Source organism: Sturnira hondurensis, unplaced genomic scaffold (genome assembly GCF_014824575.4).
Source record: "Sturnira hondurensis isolate 20B ecotype Veracruz unplaced genomic scaffold, ASM1482457v3 Scaffold0009229, whole genome shotgun sequence".
NCBI lineage: Eukaryota > Metazoa > Chordata > Mammalia > Chiroptera > Phyllostomidae > Sturnira > Sturnira hondurensis.
In genome coordinates, this window is record NW_028081860.1 from 713,226 (window position 1) to 730,726 (window position 17,501).

A 17,501-nucleotide genomic window follows, 5' to 3' on the forward strand; every position below is an offset into this window, starting at 1 on the left:
GGCGCGGTGGGGGGGCGGTGTGGGGATAGGGGGCGCGTCCACGTGGCTGGCGGGCGGCCACCAGGAGCCAGCGGCGGCAGAGGGACAGGTAGGTGCCCGCCATCCCCTGCCACCCATGCGGGGCCAGCCTGCTTGGTAGCCCGGGGCTTGGGCAGTCTGAGGGTTCTGTCAACCTAAAAGGGGCTCGCGTCCTGCCTCTCCTCCTGCTCCTTGGGCGCTGGCCTGACTGGTCCTTCGTGCCCGGAGCCCGTAGGGACGGCCACTCCAAGCCCAGCCCCCCCTTCCCAATGAGGACCCTTTGTGGTGGAGGAGCGGCCTCTCCAAGGACTGCTGTGGCGCCTCCATCCACTAGGGTCCCCGTGGGTCGGGCGAGGGGTGCCCCTGGTGGGGGCAGGGTGAGCCTGGCTAACAGCATGGTGGGGGGCATTGGGAGCTCTGGGGAATGGGCGCTGGAGCCGTGTCTCTGCTAGGGGCTGTCCTCATCTTCGGCTCTCTGCTGGCTGGGCTGTAGCAGAGAGGTGGGTGTGCCTGTGATGCCCCTGACTCCCACTTACAGGTGTAGGTTGGAATGGGGGCTTGGGATGCAAATCCTGCCTCTCCAGGTCACCCTCCCGACCCTGTCCGGGTCCCCATTCCTAGGCTTGTGTTCCTGCTGAGTGTGCAGGAGGTGCGGGTGGGATGCAGTCTGTCTTCTCTTTTGCTTTCCTTTCTTCTCTGGCTGTTGCATTAGGGGTCCAGAATGTGGACCTGACAAAAGAACCCTGAAGAGGTGATCAGTCTGAGCTGAAACTTTGCAGTCTCAAGCTAGGCCTGCTCCTTGTTCTAACAAATACAGTTTTTCCTTTCTCTCTTCTGCACCTCCTTGGTTTGGTTCCCTGCATCCCCCACCCCACCCGGACTCTGGGTACCGTGTGTCTCCCCTGGGGCTTGGGCACTGAGAGGGTAGCACTAAGCCCTGCCCTGTTGTCTGCTATGACACTGCTCTGCTATCTTTGCCACCTGGGTTTGGCGGGACAGCTGGGTGTGGCCTGTCCTTACAGCCCCCACCCCATTTCCCCCAAGTCTCTCTGTATTTGGGGACTATGCTCCCCTTCCATAGGGTTCCTTGGGCCCCTTAGCACCTCCCCTTCTTCAGCTAACCTCTGGATCTGGAGGCAGAGCCGTGCAGGACTGCCTGGGCCATCTGTCTGGCTGTGCCTGAGCAGAGCCTGACTTATGTCTGTCTCGGTGGTGCCTGGCTGGGGGTGGGGGTGGGCAGGCGAGACTTGGCTTTGTGTTGCAGCCGGTAGGCCAGACAGCAGGCTCCTGGACAGCCAGCTGAGGGAGGCCCTCAGGGTGAGGGGCCAGCTGGGGCCAGGAGTGGAAATGCGGTCGTGGTTCTGGGTCCAGTCTCAGGCCTTACTGCCCCTGACCTCTGTCCCAGGGCTCCTGGTGGCTGTGCCATTCTGGGGTGGTGTTTCCACCCCCCTACAGCCCTGGCTTGTGATTGTTCTCTCCCTGCTTTCCCCCTTCCCCCAACTTGGGCGTGGGTAGTCTCTGTGGCCTGGGGTTTGTCTACAGTGGCTCTTGTGTGTGGCTAGCTGCTCTCAGCTCTGGGATCTGGTGTTTGGGTCTCATTCCAGGAGGGCCTCCCTCCCTGCCTTTCCCAGCATCTGGCTCAGCTGCCCCCTTGGGTGTGGCCCAATTGAGGCAAGGCCTCTTGGCTCCTTTCCAGGGGTGGGGGTTGGAAGGGTGGGGGATGATTGATGGCCCCCAAGCCTGCCTGCTCTTACTGCTCACTCATGCGCCCTGGTGGAAGCCCCTCCTCTCTCAGCCACCGTCACCATCTGGGGCTCTGGCTCTGGTGTGGTGGTAGGTGACTGAGTGGCTTCCACCCACTGTAGCATGGAGCTTAGCCTGCTGGGGGCTCGGGGGCAGGAGGACGGCTGGCAGCCTGGGCCAGGGGGCTCTGACCTGCACTCACCATCTCTCCTCAGGCTCGTCCCAGCCCGCAGCCGCCTGCCATGCCCACTGTCAACCTCCTCCTGCTGCTCTTCCTTGTCATGGGGGGAGCTTTGGGTAGCAGCAGACCCTTCACTGCCTTCTCGGTGACAGATACCACGCTCACCCACCTGGCTGTGCACCGGGTGACTGGGGAAGTATTTGTGGGTGCAGTGAACCGAGTCTTCAAGCTGGCCCCCAACCTGACCGAGCTACGGGCCCACGTCACAGGGCCTGTTGAGGACAATGCTCGCTGCTACCCACCCCCCAGTATGCGCGTGTGCACCCACCGCCTGGCACCTGTGGACAATGTGAACAAACTGCTTCTCATAGACTATGCTGCCCGCCGCTTGGTGGCCTGTGGCAGCATCTGGCAAGGCATCTGCCAGTTTCTGCGCCTGGATGACCTCTTCAAGCTGGGTGAGCCCCACCACCGAAAGGAGCACTACCTATCGGGGGCACAGGAGCCAGACTCCATGGCTGGTGTCATCGTGGAGCAGGGCCAGGGGCCCAGCAAGCTGTTTGTGGGTACTGCCGTGGATGGCAAGTCTGAGTACTTCCCTACTCTGAGCTCCCGCAAGCTCATCAGTGATGAGGACAGTGCCGACATGTTTAGTCTGGTGGGTGAGCCTGCCTGTTTGTTCACCCTTCTCCCCTTGCCTGTCTGCCTGCCCCTCTCAAGAGCCAGCACCTGTTTCCCTCCTGCCTCCACTCTGTCCTGACTCTACCTGTGGAAGAACCCTGGTCCTAGAGGGGACAAGCTTCTGAGGACAGGAGGATGGGCTGAGGCACAGGATGGGGCTGCTCACCCTGTCTTCTGGTCTGGGCTCCTATGACTGTGGGCCGGGGGGGGGGTCATGAGGGAAGCCCTGAGGGGACCGTGTTGTGGTGGGCTGAAGGGCCGGAGTTTGGGAGGTTGATGACAGACCCAGGTCTCGTCCCATGCTCTTTCCTTGACCTGCTCTCCAGGTGTACCAGGATGAGTTTGTCTCCTCACAGATCAAGATCCCCTCAGACACCCTGTCCTTGTACCCCGCCTTTGACATCTACTACATCTACGGCTTTGTGAGTGCCTCCTTCGTGTACTTCCTGACACTGCAGCTGGACACCCAGCAGACACTGCTGGACACAGCGGGCGAGAAATTCTTCACATCCAAGATCGTGCGCATGTGCGCAGGGGACTCAGAGTTCTACTCATACGTGGAGTTTCCCATCGGCTGCTCCTGGCGTGGTGTGGAGTACCGCTTAGTGCAGAGTGCCCACCTGGCCAAGCCCGGCTTGCTGCTGGCCCAGGCCCTGGGTGTGCCGGCTGACGAGGACATCCTCTTTACTATCTTCTCTCAGGGCCAGAAGAACCGGGCAAGCCCGCCCCGGCAGACCGTCCTCTGTCTCTTTACCCTTAGTACCATCAATGCCCATATCCGGCGCCGCATCCAGTCCTGCTATCGAGGGGAAGGCACACTGGCCCTGCCCTGGCTGCTCAACAAGGAGCTGCCCTGCATCAACACTGTGAGCACAGTGGGCTTCGGCCCTGGAACATCTGCTTCTCCCTCTCAGGGAGCCCTGTCTTCTCTTGCCCTCTCCCTGCATCTTCTGCTTCTCCTTCTCCCCGGGCCTGCCTTCTCACTGTCTCTCTTGGTGGGCACTCCCTGCTTGTGGACCACCTCTCTGTTTTCCCACCCCTCCACCCATCCCCAGTGTGGTGCTTCTTGCTCTATCTGATGGGTGTTTCTCGCTGAGTCAGTGACCGTCTCCCAGCCCGACCCATCTTGCAGGCCCAGGCCTCGTTCTCCTTACGTGCCGCTGCCTCCTCTCCTTCCTCCATCTCTCTCATCAGCCCCTGATTTCCTGTGGAGTCCAGGGCAAGTGGTTGGTCTTAGCTGGTGGGGAATAAGTTCCAGATCCTGCCCCCTTCCTCAACATGGGGTCTCATGGCCTCTGTCCAGCTGCTGTCCCCAAGCTTTGACACTCACGTGTTTCTCCTGTTTCACCAGCCCATGCAGATAAATGGAAACTTCTGCGGGCTGGTGTTGAACCAGCCACTGGGTGGCCTGCATGTGATTGAGGGGCTGCCCCTACTGGCTGACAGTACTGATGGCATGGCCAGTGTGGCTGCCTACACCTACCGCCAGCACTCTGTGGTCTTCATCGGCACTCGCAGCGGAAATCTGAAGAAGGTAGGCCCTGGCCCCCTTGGCACACGGCGGCTGGGGCAGGCTCTGAGATCATGGGGTAAGGGGTGGGGACAGGAATGTGCGGTGAGCCCTGCAAGACCCTGGATAGTACACAGCTCTCAGAGGAAGGGGGGGCCTCCCAGGTTGGGCCCCAGGAGACTAGCCGGGATCCACGGGCAGCTGCCACAGCCATCATCACCTGTGCCAGCACGCTGCTTGCTTCAGCCTCAATTGCTGGCTTCCTGTGGCTGTGGGGACAGAGACCAGATCTATCCTGGGGCCTCCCTGCCAGGAGAGGAGGTGGCCGCGGCTCAGCTGTCATTGCTGGATCCATAGTCAAATGAACACACACATAACCATCTTTGCCCTCTTGTCCCCTTGTGTGCAGCAGGGCCACAGCTGCTTCTGTCCCCAGACCGGGGGCAGTGTGAAATGGGGAGGTGAGCCCCTGGGAGTCCGGGTGTGTTCTAAAGGGCAGTCAGGATGGCCTCCACATCCTCCCCATGCCTGCCTGGCAGTGTTGGAGCTCTCTCCGGTGACAGGGGTGGGTGGTGATTGGGGGAAGGTTCGTGAAGGGAGCTGTGGAGGTCTTGGGCTGGGCCTGCTCCCATCCTGCGCTCTTGTCACTTCAACAGCTTTTTTGAGGTGTAATTCCGATCCCGTATACTCCCCCTGCTTAAAGAACACATTCCAGTGGTTTTAGTCAGTTTGCAGAGTTGTGCAGCCCTGACCACTATCTCATTCCAGGACATTGTCATCACCCTAAAAACCTCTTCCCCTTTGGCTATCACCCCTCTCTACCATCCCCCATCCCTAGGCATCAATAATCTCTCTGTCTCTATCTCCTGGGAGTGTTTTCTGGCTGGCTGAGTCACCCTCAAGGCCCTCCAGGGGATGGCCTTTAAGCCCTCCTTCCCCTGCTCACGGAGACTGTGGGGGCAGGAGAAGGTCGACGTGGAGCCCTGCCAGGCCCTGGCTTCAGCCTGGCCACACACTGGAGAGTCCCTGGCTCTAGAAGAGGGTGTCCTGGGTGCAGGGGGTGCGGCATCATACTGACTGGTCATCCCTCTTCCTTGGTGTCGTGGCCTAGGTACGAGTTGATGGCTCACAGGATGCCCACCTATACGAGACAGTGCCCGTGGTGGATGGCAGCCCCATACTTCGAGACCTGCTCTTCAGCCCTGACCACCGGCACATCTACCTCCTGAGTGAGAAGCAGGTGGGCCCGAGGCGGGTGGCGGTGGGTGGCTGTGTGGGGGTGGGGTGGGTGCTGATGAGATTGTCCCCAGGTGAGCCAGCTCCCAGTGGAGACTTGTGAGCAGTACGTGAGCTGCGCAGCCTGCCTGGGCTCCGGGGACCCGCACTGCGGCTGGTGTGTGCTGCTGCACAGGTGAGGGAGGTGGCATAGGGTTGGGCGCTGATGATGGGCTCTGCGAGGCTCTGTTCCTGGGGGGAGCCTCCCAGGCCTATTATTGGTTGGCGAGGACAGTGCCCGCCCTCGTCCACATGCTCACTTCTCTCTGCAGGCCCTTTGGGCCTTCCCCTCCCTCTCCTTCCACTTTCTCCAGCTAATGAGCAGAAGCTCCACCCCAAGTGAGGTCACTTGGACCCCATGGGCCAAGGCACTGTGGGCTGGGCCAGCTGCACCCCATCTTCTCCAGGTCCCCACTGAGCCCTGGATAGGGCCCTCCCAGGGCAGATGCAGGATGGGCTCTGGACATTGTGGACACTGTCGAACTCCATCCGTTGTTGACCCCATGCAGATGCTGTCGAGAAGGGGCCTGCCCAGGTGCCTCAGCCCCACATGGCTTTGCCGAGGAGCTGAGCAAGTGTGTCCAGGTGCGGGTCCGGCCCAACAACGTATCGGTGACATCACCTGGGGTGCAGGTAAGTGATGTAGTGTGTATATGGGGGTGAGCCAATGCATGTGTTTGTTGGGGGCGTACCCCGCTGAGTCCTCTGCCTTCCCCAGCTGACTGTGGCCATGCGTAATGTGCCAGACCTCAGCGCAGGCGTGAGCTGTGCCTTCGAGGAGGTGACGGAGAACGAGGCCACCCTGCTACCCTCCGGGGAGTTGCGCTGCCCCTCGCCCTCTCTCCAGGAGCTCCGGGCTCTCACCAGGGGTCATGGTCAGTGGCTGGGGCTGCTGGGGAGGGGGGCGCTCTCTGGCTCTGGCTGCCTCACAGCTACCCTTGGGCTCGCTGCAGGGGCCACCCGTACTGTGCGGCTACAGCTGCTCTCCAAGGAGACTGGGGTGAGGTTCGCTGGGACTGACTTTGTCTTTTACAACTGCAGCGTCCTCCAGTCGTGAGTACTAGCCTTCCTGAGCTCTGTCCCCATGTCACTTCAACCCTTGCCGTGTTGTGTAGGCCTCGGATGGACCCTGGCACCTTCTTCTTTCCGTTCCCCTTGTGTCCCATAGGAGGGGCAGTAAGGGGGCAGGCCTGGCCTTCTCTGTTGTTTCTGAAGCCTTTCCCCCGCAGGTGCGTGTCCTGTGTTGGCAGCCCGTACCCCTGCCACTGGTGTAAGTACCGCCACGTGTGTACCAGCCACCCCCACGAGTGCTCCTTCCAGGAAGGCAGGGTCCACAGCCCTGAGGTGAGGCGGGTGCTGCATGCGAGGGGGCTGGGCTCTGTGTGGGCTGGCCTCTGGCTTTTCTTCCTTTGATCTTGTTGGTTTCTTGGAGTCTCCTCAATGCAGGGCTGGCCCAATGAGGCCAATATGGCAGCAGTTGGTGCGTGGCTGACGGGCGTTCTCCCCCACCCAGGGCTGTCCTGAGATCCTGCCCAGCGGGGACCTCCTGATCCCGGTTGGTGTCATGCAGCCTCTCACCTTGCGGGCCAAGAACCTGCCACAGCCCCAGTCAGGCCAGAAGAACTACGAGTGTGTGGTCCGAGTGCAGGGGCGGCAGCAGCGGGTGCCCGCCGTGCGCTTCAACAGCAGCAGCGTGCAGTGCCAGAACGCCTCGGTGAGGCTCCCCTGCTGCGCCTCCCCTGGGTCTGTGTCCAGCTTACTGGCCTGGAAGCCTCAGGTGGCTGTGGCAGGTGATGTTCTGAGGGGTCATGTGGTCCCTCTCCCCCAGTATTCCTATGAAGGTGATGACTATGGGGACACCGAGCTGGACTTTTCTGTGGTGTGGGATGGAGATTTCCCCATTGACAAGCCTGCAACCTTCCGAGGTGAGGAGTGAAGTGGGGGCTGAGGAACCTGCCTTCGGGGGCAGAGTTGGCACAAGCTTGGGCCAGGTTTAACAGGAAGACCCTCTGTTAGGGCCCTTGGTGGCCCCAGCTCCCCATAGTTGCCCTCCAGCAGTGCCCTCTATGCCCGCAGCTCTTCTGTATAAGTGCTGGGCACAAAGACCCAGCTGTGGCCTCTGCCTCAAGGCTGACCCTCGCTTCAACTGTGGCTGGTGCATATCAGAGCACAGGTGCCAGCTGCGGGCCCACTGTCCGGCTCCCAAGACCAACTGGATGCACCCAAGCCAGAAGGGCACCCGCTGTAGCCACCCCCGCATTGCCCAGGTTAGCCTCCCACACCTTCTGCATGTCGGGCACCCGGGAGTCAGGACTTACTGTCTCACCTCCTGATCTGTTCTGCAGATCCACCCACTCATGGGGCCCAAGGAGGGAGGCACCCGAGTCACCATTGTGGGCGAGAACCTGGGCCTCACCTACCGAGAGGTGGGCCTTCGGGTGGCTGGTGTGCGCTGCAATTCCATCCCCGCTGAATACATCAGCGCCGAGAGGTGAGTGTGGCTGTGTAGGCCCTTGGGCTGGTGCTCCGAGGCTGCCTCTGACCTTCTCTGACCTCTAGGATCGTATGTGAGATGGAGGAGTCTCTGGTGCCCAGTCCACCGCCGGGGCCTGTGGAGCTTTGTGTGGGCGACTGTTCTGCTGACTTCCGAACGCAGTCTGAGCAGCTCTACAGCTTTGTGGTGTGTGAGCCGCCCACTCCTTCCGATGCATGCCCTCCCCTTCTGAGAGGGTATGGCCCGCACTGGGCTGCCTTCTCCTTCCCCTCAGGGCTGCTTCTCCCACAGACCCCAACGTTCGACCGTGTGAGTCCCAGTCGGGGCCCGGCTTCGGGGGGCACGAGGCTCACCATCTCTGGAAACTCTCTAGATTCCGGCAGCAGGGTCACAGTGATCGTGAGAGATGGCGAGTGCCAGTTCGTGAGGTGGGTGGGGCCCTACTAGTCTTGGGATGGGCATTTGGTAGGGGCTGCAGGGGCAGGGTGGGGTGGGGCTGCTGAGGTCCCTGGGCCACGTGCTCAGAGCACTCCACTCGCTGACACAGGAGAGATGCCGAAGCAATTGTGTGTATCTCGCCTGTTTCCACCCTGGGCCCCAGCCAGGCCCCTATCACTCTGGCCATTGACCGTGCCAACATCTCCAGTCCTGGAGTTTTCTACACCTACACCCAGGACCCCACCGTCACTCACCTTGAGCCCACCTGGAGCATCATCAAGTAAGAGCCTGGAGAGAATGGGTTCCCATACTCCCGTCCCCGGGGCCTTACTGGTGCTTGGGTCCTTGGATATCAAAGTGTACCTCCTCTAAACCTAAGCCTTTATTGGCAGAGGGGGCAGCATCCTCCTGACCACAGAGCACCTGGCACCTGCCCATGACCTGAGGCGTGCAAGGCCCCAGGCCCCTGCTGCAGCCTTGATAGCTTTCCAGGGCTGGACTGGGGGCACTGGGGAACAGGGCCTAATGCCCCTCTCCCCTTTCCCCAGTGGAAGCACTGCCATCACCGTGAGTGGGACCCACCTGCTCACAGTTCAGGAGCCCCGGGTCCGGGCCAAGTACCGAGGCATTGAGACCACCAATGTAAGTGCCAGCTGCCCTCGCCCCGCTCCTGCCATTGCATGGTCTCATGTGCTAAGCTGCCTGCCCTTCTCCACACAGACGTGCCAGGTTATCAACGATACTGCCATGCTGTGCAAGGCTCCTGGCATCTTCCTAGGGCGGCCCCAGCCTCGGGCTCAGGGCGAACACCCCGACGAGTTTGGCTTCCTGCTAGACCATGTGCAGACAGCCCGCTCCTTCAACCGGTCGTCCTTTACCTACTACCCCGACCCCAGCTTTGAACCGCTCGGACCCTCCGGTGTCCTGGATGTTAAACCTGGCTCCCATGTGGTGTTGAAGGTGCCAGCGGGGTGCAGGGGCCGTGAGGGGCAGGGTGATGGGGAGCTCTGGCTGACCATGCCATCCACACACAGGGCAAGAATCTGATCCCCGTGGCAGCTGGCAGCTCCCGCCTCAACTACACCGTGCTGATTGGGGGCCAGCCGTGTGCGCTCACTGTCTCAGACACGCAACTCCTGTGTGACTCACCCAGTCAGACGGGCCGGCAGCCTGTCATGGTGAGTGGGGGTGGGGTGGGAAGGGCACCTAGGCAGTGTGGGGTGGGTATGGGGGTCAGCTCACTGTGAGCCTATCCCCATAGGTGCTGGTGGGCGGCCTGGAGTTCTGGCTGGGCACCCTACACATCACGGCTGAGCGGGCACTGACGCTGCCAGCCATGGTGGGGCTGGCAGCAGGGGGTGGGCTCTTGCTGCTGGCCATCACCGCTGTGCTGGTCGCCTACAAGCGCAAAACTCAGGATGCAGACCGCACACTGAAGCGGCTCCAACTCCAGATGGACAATTTGGAGTCCCGTGTGGCTCTGGAATGCAAGGAAGGTGCCTGGGGTAGGGGTGCGGTGCAGGGTGGGTGGGCTGGGTGCCTCCCTCCTCTTGCTCTGCTCACTCTTTCTCCCTGCCCCTCCCAGCCTTCGCTGAGCTGCAGACAGACATCAACGAGCTGACAAACCATATGGATGTGGTGCAGATCCCTTTCCTGGACTACCGCACCTATGCTGTGCGTGTGCTCTTCCCAGGCATTGAGGCTCACCCGGTGCTCAAGGAGCTGGATGTGAGCCTTCCACCTCGCTTGCCTCCTCCCCGTCACCCCCAGGGCCGCTGCCACACCCTCTGACACTCTCTGTCCCGCACAGAGTCCCCCCAATGTCGAGAAGGCTCTACGCCTCTTCGGGCAGCTGCTGCATAGCCGTGCCTTCGTGCTCACCTTCATCCACACACTGGAGGCCCAGAGCAGCTTCTCCATGCGTGATCGTGGCACCGTGGCGTCACTCACCATGGTGGCCCTGCAGAGCCGCCTCGATTATGCCACAGGGCTGCTCAAGCAGTTGCTGGCAGACCTCATAGAGAAAAACCTTGAGAGCAAGAACCACCCAAAGCTGTTACTGCGCAGGTACTGTCCTGGCTCCCCCCGACCCCTATCAGCTTGGCCCCCGAACAGCCCCAACCCCTGCCAGGCCAGGGCCCCAAGTAGCCTTTTCACCCTAGGACAGAGTCAGTGGCTGAGAAGATGCTTACCAACTGGTTTACATTCCTGCTGCATAAGTTTCTGAAGGTGCGCTTGGCGGTTGGGCTGTAGGGAAGAGGGTGTGGGGAAGTCACTGGCTGGCAGGCAGGCAGGCAGCAAGACCTGTGCCCGACTCTGGCTACAGGAGTGTGCCGGAGAGCCGCTTTTCCTGCTGTACTGTGCCATCAAGCAGCAGATGGAGAAGGGCCCCATCGACGCCATCACAGGCGAGGCGCGCTACTCCCTGAGTGAGGATAAGCTCATTCGGCAGCAGATTGACTACAAGACGCTGGTGAATGGGGGTTCTGGGGGGCAGGATTTGGGCCTGGGGGCATGCGTAGAAGCTTGGCCTACAGGTTCTCCTCACCCGCAGACCCTGTACTGTGTGTGCCCAGACAGTGAGGGCAGCGCTCAGGTCCCAGTGAAGGTTCTCAACTGTGACAGCGTCACCCAGGCCAAAGACAAGCTGCTAGATGCTGTGTACAAGGGCATTCCGTACTCCCAGCGGCCCAAAGCTGAGGACATGGACCTAGGTGAGGCCTGCGCCCTGTCCTCCTGGACCCCGCCTGGTGGCCACCTTACCTTGACTGGCACACACACCTCCCTGACTTGGACTGTCCTCTGAGTGGGCCCAGGGTCTTGGGACACTGAGCAGGACCTCAAGGACTGTCTGTGGCCCGCAGAGTGGCGCCAGGGCCGCATGGCCCGCATTATCCTCCAGGATGAGGATGTCACCACTAAGATCGAGTGTGACTGGAAGAGGGTCAACTCGCTGGCCCACTACCAGGTGAGGGACTGGGGGCCACTCACCCCCAGGGCCACAGGGGAGCTGTGGCCCTGCCCCGATGACACAGATGACACAGGAGCAGGGGCCCTGGCTCCTTTCCTCTTCGGCCCCCGTTTTCCCAGGCCCTTCTCAGAAAGCCTTGGGAGCTATTCTACCTGCATGCCGCAGGGTCTGGCTGGGTGGTGGCTTGGGCCCCTTGGCTTCTCGGCCTCCTGCACTGTCCCCTCTGTGTCTCTGGGGTTTCCAGGTGACAGATGGTTCCTTGGTGGCACTGGTGCCCAAACAAGTGTCTGCCTATAACATGGCCAACTCCTTCACCTTCACCCGCTCCCTCAGCCGCTATGGTAGGTATCCTCAGTACAGTGGCCTCTGCTGGCCCTGTGCCCTTTGAGGCCATGACAGCTGTCATGGGGAGCCCCTGTCTGAGCAGCCAGCTTGGCTTTGGTAACCTCCCTGGACCTTGCCCTTGAAAGGTCTCCAGTTCCGCAGAAGTTAGAAGTAGGGTGGGCTACCAAGAGCAGACAGGCCCCTTAGCCTGCTGGGCTCTCGGGACAGGGTGGGGCACGAGCCCCAGCAATGGCGGTGCAGCCCCACTGGCTTAAGGGGAAACTGGTCCTCTGCCCCAGAGAGCTTGCTCCGCACAGCCAGCAGCCCTGACAGCCTCCGCTCTCGGGCACCCATGATCACACCTGACCAGGAGACGGGCACCAAACTGTGGCACCTGGTGAAGAACCATGACCACGCCGACCACCGTGAGGGGGACCGTGGAAGCAAGATGGTCTCAGAGATCTACCTGACACGGCTGCTGGCCACCAAGGTGTGGGCCTGCCCCATTCCACCCCGGCTCAGGGGTGTGCTGGCCCTGCAGGGAAGCCCTGCTCGTTGCCAAGCCTGTCCCCCATCTGTCCTGCTTTGGGGATGTCCTCACCTGCCTCCCTCACAGCCTCTGTTTTTGCTGTGCCCCCACAGGGCACGCTACAGAAGTTTGTGGACGACCTCTTTGAGACCGTGTTCAGCACGGCACACCGGGGCTCTGCCCTGCCCTTGGCCATCAAGTACATGTTTGACTTCCTGGACGAGCAAGCCGACCAACACCAGATCAGTGACCCTGACGTACGCCATACCTGGAAGAGCAACTGGTATTGCCCTGTGCCTTGCCCCTGCTGGCCCCTCTCGGGGTGGGTGGTCGGAAGAGGCTGGTGGATTTGGCAAGACTCAGGGGCCGCAGGGTCAGGACAACTGATGGGAGCTGGACTAGTCATCCGGGCAGGAGAGGACTAGTGTCCATGGTGCCACTAAGCAAAGAGGGCGAGTGAGCACAAATTGGAGCTGGGCTCTATGGGACATTTGGCTGGTTGGTAGTGGGCCAGTACCCACAGGTGGCTCTTAGTCCTCAAGGTCTTGCACAGGGTGGAGATGCTGATATCTCGGGCCAAGTGGTAGGTGTTTACTCTTGTGTCTCTGGCAGAAACTTAAAGAAAAGGCTTTTAACCCTAAATGTGTCGGTCTTGCTGCTCAGGGCAAGGTGTGGGCTGGCCAGGCAGGAACCCTGGAGGGGAACAGTGATGACAGGGTGCTCATGGGGAGACTAGGGAGCCACATGTGTGTGTCCCTCTGTCCAGCCTGCCCTTGCGCTTCTGGGTGAACGTGATCAAGAATCCGCAGTTCGTGTTTGACATCCACAAAAGCAGCATCACGGATGCTTGCTTGTCAGTGGTGGCCCAGACCTTCATGGACTCCTGCTCTACGTCTGAGCACCGCCTGGGCAAGGACTCACCCTCCAATAAGCTGCTCTATGCCAAGGACATCCCCAACTACAAGAGTTGGGTGGAGAGGTGCGCCCCATCCTGCAGCCCCCTGCTGGGGGAGGCAGGGCCAGGCGGGCTGGGGGAACCTGCTGTGGGCTAGGGGAGGCTGGAGCCTCCCTCTCAGGGTGGGCTTGTCCGAGGTGGGCCAACTACAGGAAAAAGGCCCAGAGGCTGGCCTGGCAACCAGGGCAGGGAGTTTGGCTTTTGTGCCACCCACCCGTGTGACTTACTCCAGGTCCCAACAGGTACTACCGGGACATTGCAAAGATGGCATCCATCAGTGACCAGGACATGGATGCCTACCTGGTGGAACAGTCCCGCCTCCATGCCAGCGACTTCAGTGTCCTAAGTGCACTCAGTGAGCTTTACTTCTATGTCACCAAGTACCGCCAAGAGGTGTGTGCTGCTCCCAGGGTGACAAAGGCAGGGGGCTTGGTGGGAGCTGAGTTATGCCTCAAGGAAGTGAAGGGGACGGAGGGTGTAGAGAGCCCATCTTTCAGATTGCTCACGCTCAGCCCCTGAAGGGCCCTAGGCCAGCACAGGTGACACTGTCCTCGGTGCTAGGATATGAGAGACCCAGAAGAGAAGCCACTGGCTAGAATACAAAGTTCCAGTTGGGCAAAAATTGAGGGCCAGGAACATGGGGTGGGTGGGCAGCCCTTTGTGGGTCCTGTGGGATTTGTGACTGGAGGAGGCGGTAGGCAAGGCACATAGACATGTGGGCTTCAGGATGTGTACTTGGCTGGATATAGGAATTTGGGAGCCAGAATATGGCCCCCCAAGCCCTGAGCCTGGATGAACTCAGCAAGGGCAGCAGAGTGGGTGTGCAGGGAGAGGTGGCCTAAGTAAGCACCGAGCCCTGGGGCTCTGGGACACTCAGAGGTGGCAGAGAAGACAGGGAGCAGCAGTGGAGACAGAGTGGCCAGTGGGGTGGGAAGGACCCTAAGAGTACAGAGCTGATCCTGGAACGTGTGTGAGGAACCCCCGACCTGGGGGGGGGGGTCAGGGAGGAGAGAGTGATCCGCTGTCAGGTGCTGCTGATGGTCAAGGGGGAGGGGGCCAAAGAACGCTGCCTGGGTTTGGTGACAAGACCATGGAGACCTGGCCGAGAGAGGTTTTAGGAGGAGGTATTAGGAGGGGGTGGGAGTGGGGAAATCAGGGACAACGAGTCCAGACAACGCTTGGGAGAGAAGAAAGTTCTGCAGCTGGAGGAGGATTTGGGGTCCAGGAGAAGATAGGGAGTATGCTCAGAGGAGAGAGGGTGGAGCCCTTCCCATGTGCCTAGGGCCCCAGGGGAGGAGGGATGTGCTTAAGAGGCCTGATGGAGGGAAGAGCTGAAGACATCAAGGGGAAAGGGCTTTGCCCAGGAGGAGCTGGCCCATCCCTGTGAGCCCAGTTCTGGGGTCTTCCTCCTGCAGGTTCTCACCGCTCTGGACAGAGACGTCTCTTGTCGGAAGCATAAATTGCGCCAGAAGCTGGAACAGATCATCAGCCTCATGTCCAGCAACAGCTAAGGGTAGCAGAACCGGTGAGGAGGCGGCTTCTCAGCCCTGGGCCATCCTCCTGTCAAAGAGGGGGCGGGCTCATGCCTGGGTCTCAGGGCTGAGCCCAGGATTGGGTGGCACAGGCAAGGTCACTGGGCCAAATTGCCCCCAGCACACCTGGGCCCCCTTCATTAGTGCCTTGCTTTGGGCCCTGCAGGCAGGGAGGGGGTGACAGGACCAAGCCCCCCACCCCAGCAGCAGCAATACCCCCAGCCTCCTGCCCTTGCGCCTAGGTGTTGTGACAGCCCCTGCCCTCCTTGCTATTTATACTCCCAACCACCTATTTATTTAATTTATCTCCACCTCACCCTTTCTATCTGTAAATATGTGTCATCCCCACCCTGGGATGTTGCCAACCTCATTCACTTCTCCTTGAGTCGTCCCGACTCCCTTGTGACACTGTCAGCCTTGGCCTACCTTCTGGTACCTCACCTTTGCCATGGCTGGCCCCACCCGTTCCCAGAAGGGGACCTCGGCACCAGCAGCACTCAGAGAGGGGTAAGGCACCTGAAGCTGCCCTCGGACTGTGGCCGAGCCAAGGGGTCCCTCCGCAGCTGGGCCATAGCATCCGTCTCCCAACTTCTTGGGAGTCGGACTGTACCTTCTCACAGGGCCTGTTCTCTCCACGCACCTGGGGAGCTGTACCTAGACACGTTCCGGGGCCTGCCCTGGTCACGGGTGCTCCAGAACTCTTTCTCCCGGCCCTACTGCCAAACTTCCTCAGTGTTGTCTGCACTTGCCTTGGACCCCCTCACCCTCCGCTGCCCTGTCCTGCGCCTGCCCCGAGGGGCCAAGGCGGCAGTGCCTTACTCCTGTGTTCTTCGGCCTCTTCTGAGGAATCTGACCCCATCTCACGGTCTGGGAAACAGAATTCTCTCCTCTTTTGTTGCATGAGTTTTCCGTTGTTCATGTACATTTTTTTTTCCTAATTAAATGTTGGGAAACTGCAGTCTGTGTGTGGCTTTGCCCTTGGGGCAGGCAGGTGATCAGGGAACATGGGACACAGGTTGGGAGACTGTTGGACTCCAGATGAACTGGACCCCCTTATGGGAGGAAGGGGAACTCATCGCAGGGTTCCAGAGGATGTAAGGAGGTTCAAGGCCATGTCCAAGTCATCAGCGAGTGCTGGTGGCTCAACCGTCAAAATCCATTCAGAATAGCTCCCTCTCCCCACCTCTACTGCCCCCAGCCTCGTCCAAGCGCCCTTGTCTCTTGCCTGGACTCCCTGACTACCCTGTTTCTGCCCTGCCTGCTCTCAGCCTGTTCTCAGTGTGGGAGGTGCGGGGTCCTGTTAAGATATAAGGTGGATCTTATCCCATTGTCCTGCTCTGTTCAGAACCCTCCAGTGGTTTCACAGCACCCACAGTCCTTCATATCTGACAACTCCTTACTGTCCCTGTTGTATCTTGTTCATAATACACGTACCTACCTCTTCCCCCCCTCTACACCTCTTACAATAATGCAGGTGGGGAGAAAATGGAATGCAATTTTGAATAGAGTGGCCAGGAATGATATTTGATCACCTGGGACTCAAGTGGATCCCCAGGGGGAAGAGAGCCCAGACAGGAAAGAACCAGTGCAAAGGCCCTGAGGCAGCCGTGGGCCTAATGTGTCTCAGATGGGGCAGGAGGCCGATGGGGCAGGAGGCCAACGTGGCTGAATCAGAGTGAGCGAAGTGCAGAGGGGAGGGGAGGAGGACGGCGGGGGCGTGGGCCAGATCACGTGGGGCTTTGTAGGCCACTGTGGAGGCTTTGGCTGTCTCTGGGGGAGACGGTGCCCCACAATAAGTTTGGAGCATGAGTTCTGTGGCCTGACCTAGATGTTAAAGGTGCAAGCAGTTTTAGCAGCCTGTCCATGGAGCCAAGATGGTAGACTCTGGTGGTGGTCACATGACTATGTATATATATTTGTCAAAGTCCTAGACCAGTAAACCTAAAATGCAGACGTTTATACTATGGGAATTATACCTCACTAAACCTGATTTCAAATGCAAACAAAGAAAAAGGAGAAGTAAAAGAATAAAGAGAAAGCCAGGTGATCTAGCATGAGGACTCAAGCCCAAAGGGAAGTCCCAGGATGACAGCTGTGCAGGCAGGTGGCTGGAGAGAACCATGCAGAGAAGCAAGAGCACATCAAAGAACGTGGTTTGAACGACTCCCGGACAAGATGGAGGCGTAGGTAGACACACTGTGCCTCCTCGAACAACCAAAATAGGGACAACAATTCAGAAGCAAAGTAACAACCAAACTGAAAGAAAATTAAACTGTATGGAAGTCCAACAACCAAGGAGTTAAAATAGACACATTCATCCAGACTGGTAGGCAGGGCGCAGTTGGGTGGCCAAGCGGAGAGGGGTCATGGCACAGGAAGCAGTGACACTGGGCACACAAGGCACCCCGGTCGTGCAAGGCGGCACCGGGCAGAGCCTGGGCACCCAAGCAGCAATTGGCAGCCCCCGGGCATGGGGTAGCAATGGGCAGACCCAGCCAGGTGGCGATTAAGAAGCAGGGCACTGTGTGCAAGGTGGCTGGGGGACCAGGCAGCAGTCCCACATTTGCACATAGATAATGGGAGCGAGACAGACCACACAACCCAGGGTCCTAGTACCGGGAAATAAAGACTCAAAACACCAATTGAAAACACTTGTGGGGGTTGAGGCGCACAGAGAGACTCCCACCCTCACAGGAAAGTTCGTTGGAGAAACCCACAGGGTCCTAGAATATACACAAGCCCACCCACATGGGAATCAGCATCAGAAAGGCCCAATTGGCTTGGGGGAAGTGGCGGAAGGGACGAGGTGCAACACAGAGCAGAGCAAAGTGCCATTTTTTCCCTCTTGGA

The 17,501-nt window shown here is 59.8% G+C and overlaps 1 protein-coding gene across 2 annotated transcripts; it reads left to right on the plus strand.

Moving 5' to 3' along the window:
- Window positions 1-55: 55 nt before the first annotated feature.
- Window positions 56-15,609, plus strand: PLXNA3 (plexin A3). 2 transcript variants are annotated; one of them, XM_037056953.1, is made up of 33 exons: window positions 56-88; window positions 1,977-2,600; window positions 2,950-3,489; window positions 3,975-4,157; window positions 5,245-5,373; window positions 5,444-5,544; window positions 5,918-6,041; window positions 6,127-6,283; window positions 6,362-6,461; window positions 6,638-6,752; window positions 6,922-7,122; window positions 7,237-7,333; window positions 7,485-7,675; window positions 7,754-7,899; window positions 7,968-8,088; window positions 8,194-8,330; window positions 8,450-8,620; window positions 8,889-8,982; window positions 9,061-9,300; window positions 9,375-9,518; window positions 9,602-9,836; window positions 9,926-10,068; window positions 10,151-10,407; window positions 10,503-10,569; window positions 10,667-10,813; window positions 10,895-11,054; window positions 11,205-11,308; window positions 11,556-11,652; window positions 11,935-12,125; window positions 12,278-12,447; window positions 12,931-13,143; window positions 13,362-13,512; window positions 14,535-15,609. In XM_037056953.1, the coding sequence occupies exons 2-33, from the start codon at window positions 2,004-2,006 to the stop codon at window positions 14,628-14,630; spliced, it is 5,619 nt and encodes a 1,872-aa protein (XP_036912848.1). In that variant the 5' UTR covers window positions 56-88; window positions 1,977-2,003; the 3' UTR covers window positions 14,631-15,609. The 2 variants fall into 2 exon arrangements, with proteins under 2 accessions (XP_036912848.1, XP_036912849.1); XM_037056954.1 differs by lacking the exon at window positions 56-88 and having other exon boundaries at window positions 2,478-2,600; window positions 2,950-3,045; window positions 3,384-3,489.
- The last annotated feature ends 1,892 nt before the right edge of the window (window positions 15,610-17,501 follow it).

Bases quoted from the DNA above. Each gene is read 5' to 3' on its own strand.
- PLXNA3 (XM_037056953.1), top strand. From the start codon at position 2,004: ATGCCCACTGTCAACCTCCTCCTGCTGCTCTTCCTTGTCATGGGGGGA. The intron at 6,753-6,921 runs GTGAGGCGGGTG...TCCCCCACCCAG, and splicing joins GCAGGGTCCACAGCCCTGAG to GGCTGTCCTGAGATCCTGCC. The intron at 7,676-7,753 runs GTTAGCCTCCCA...TCTGTTCTGCAG, and splicing joins GCCACCCCCGCATTGCCCAG to ATCCACCCACTCATGGGGCC.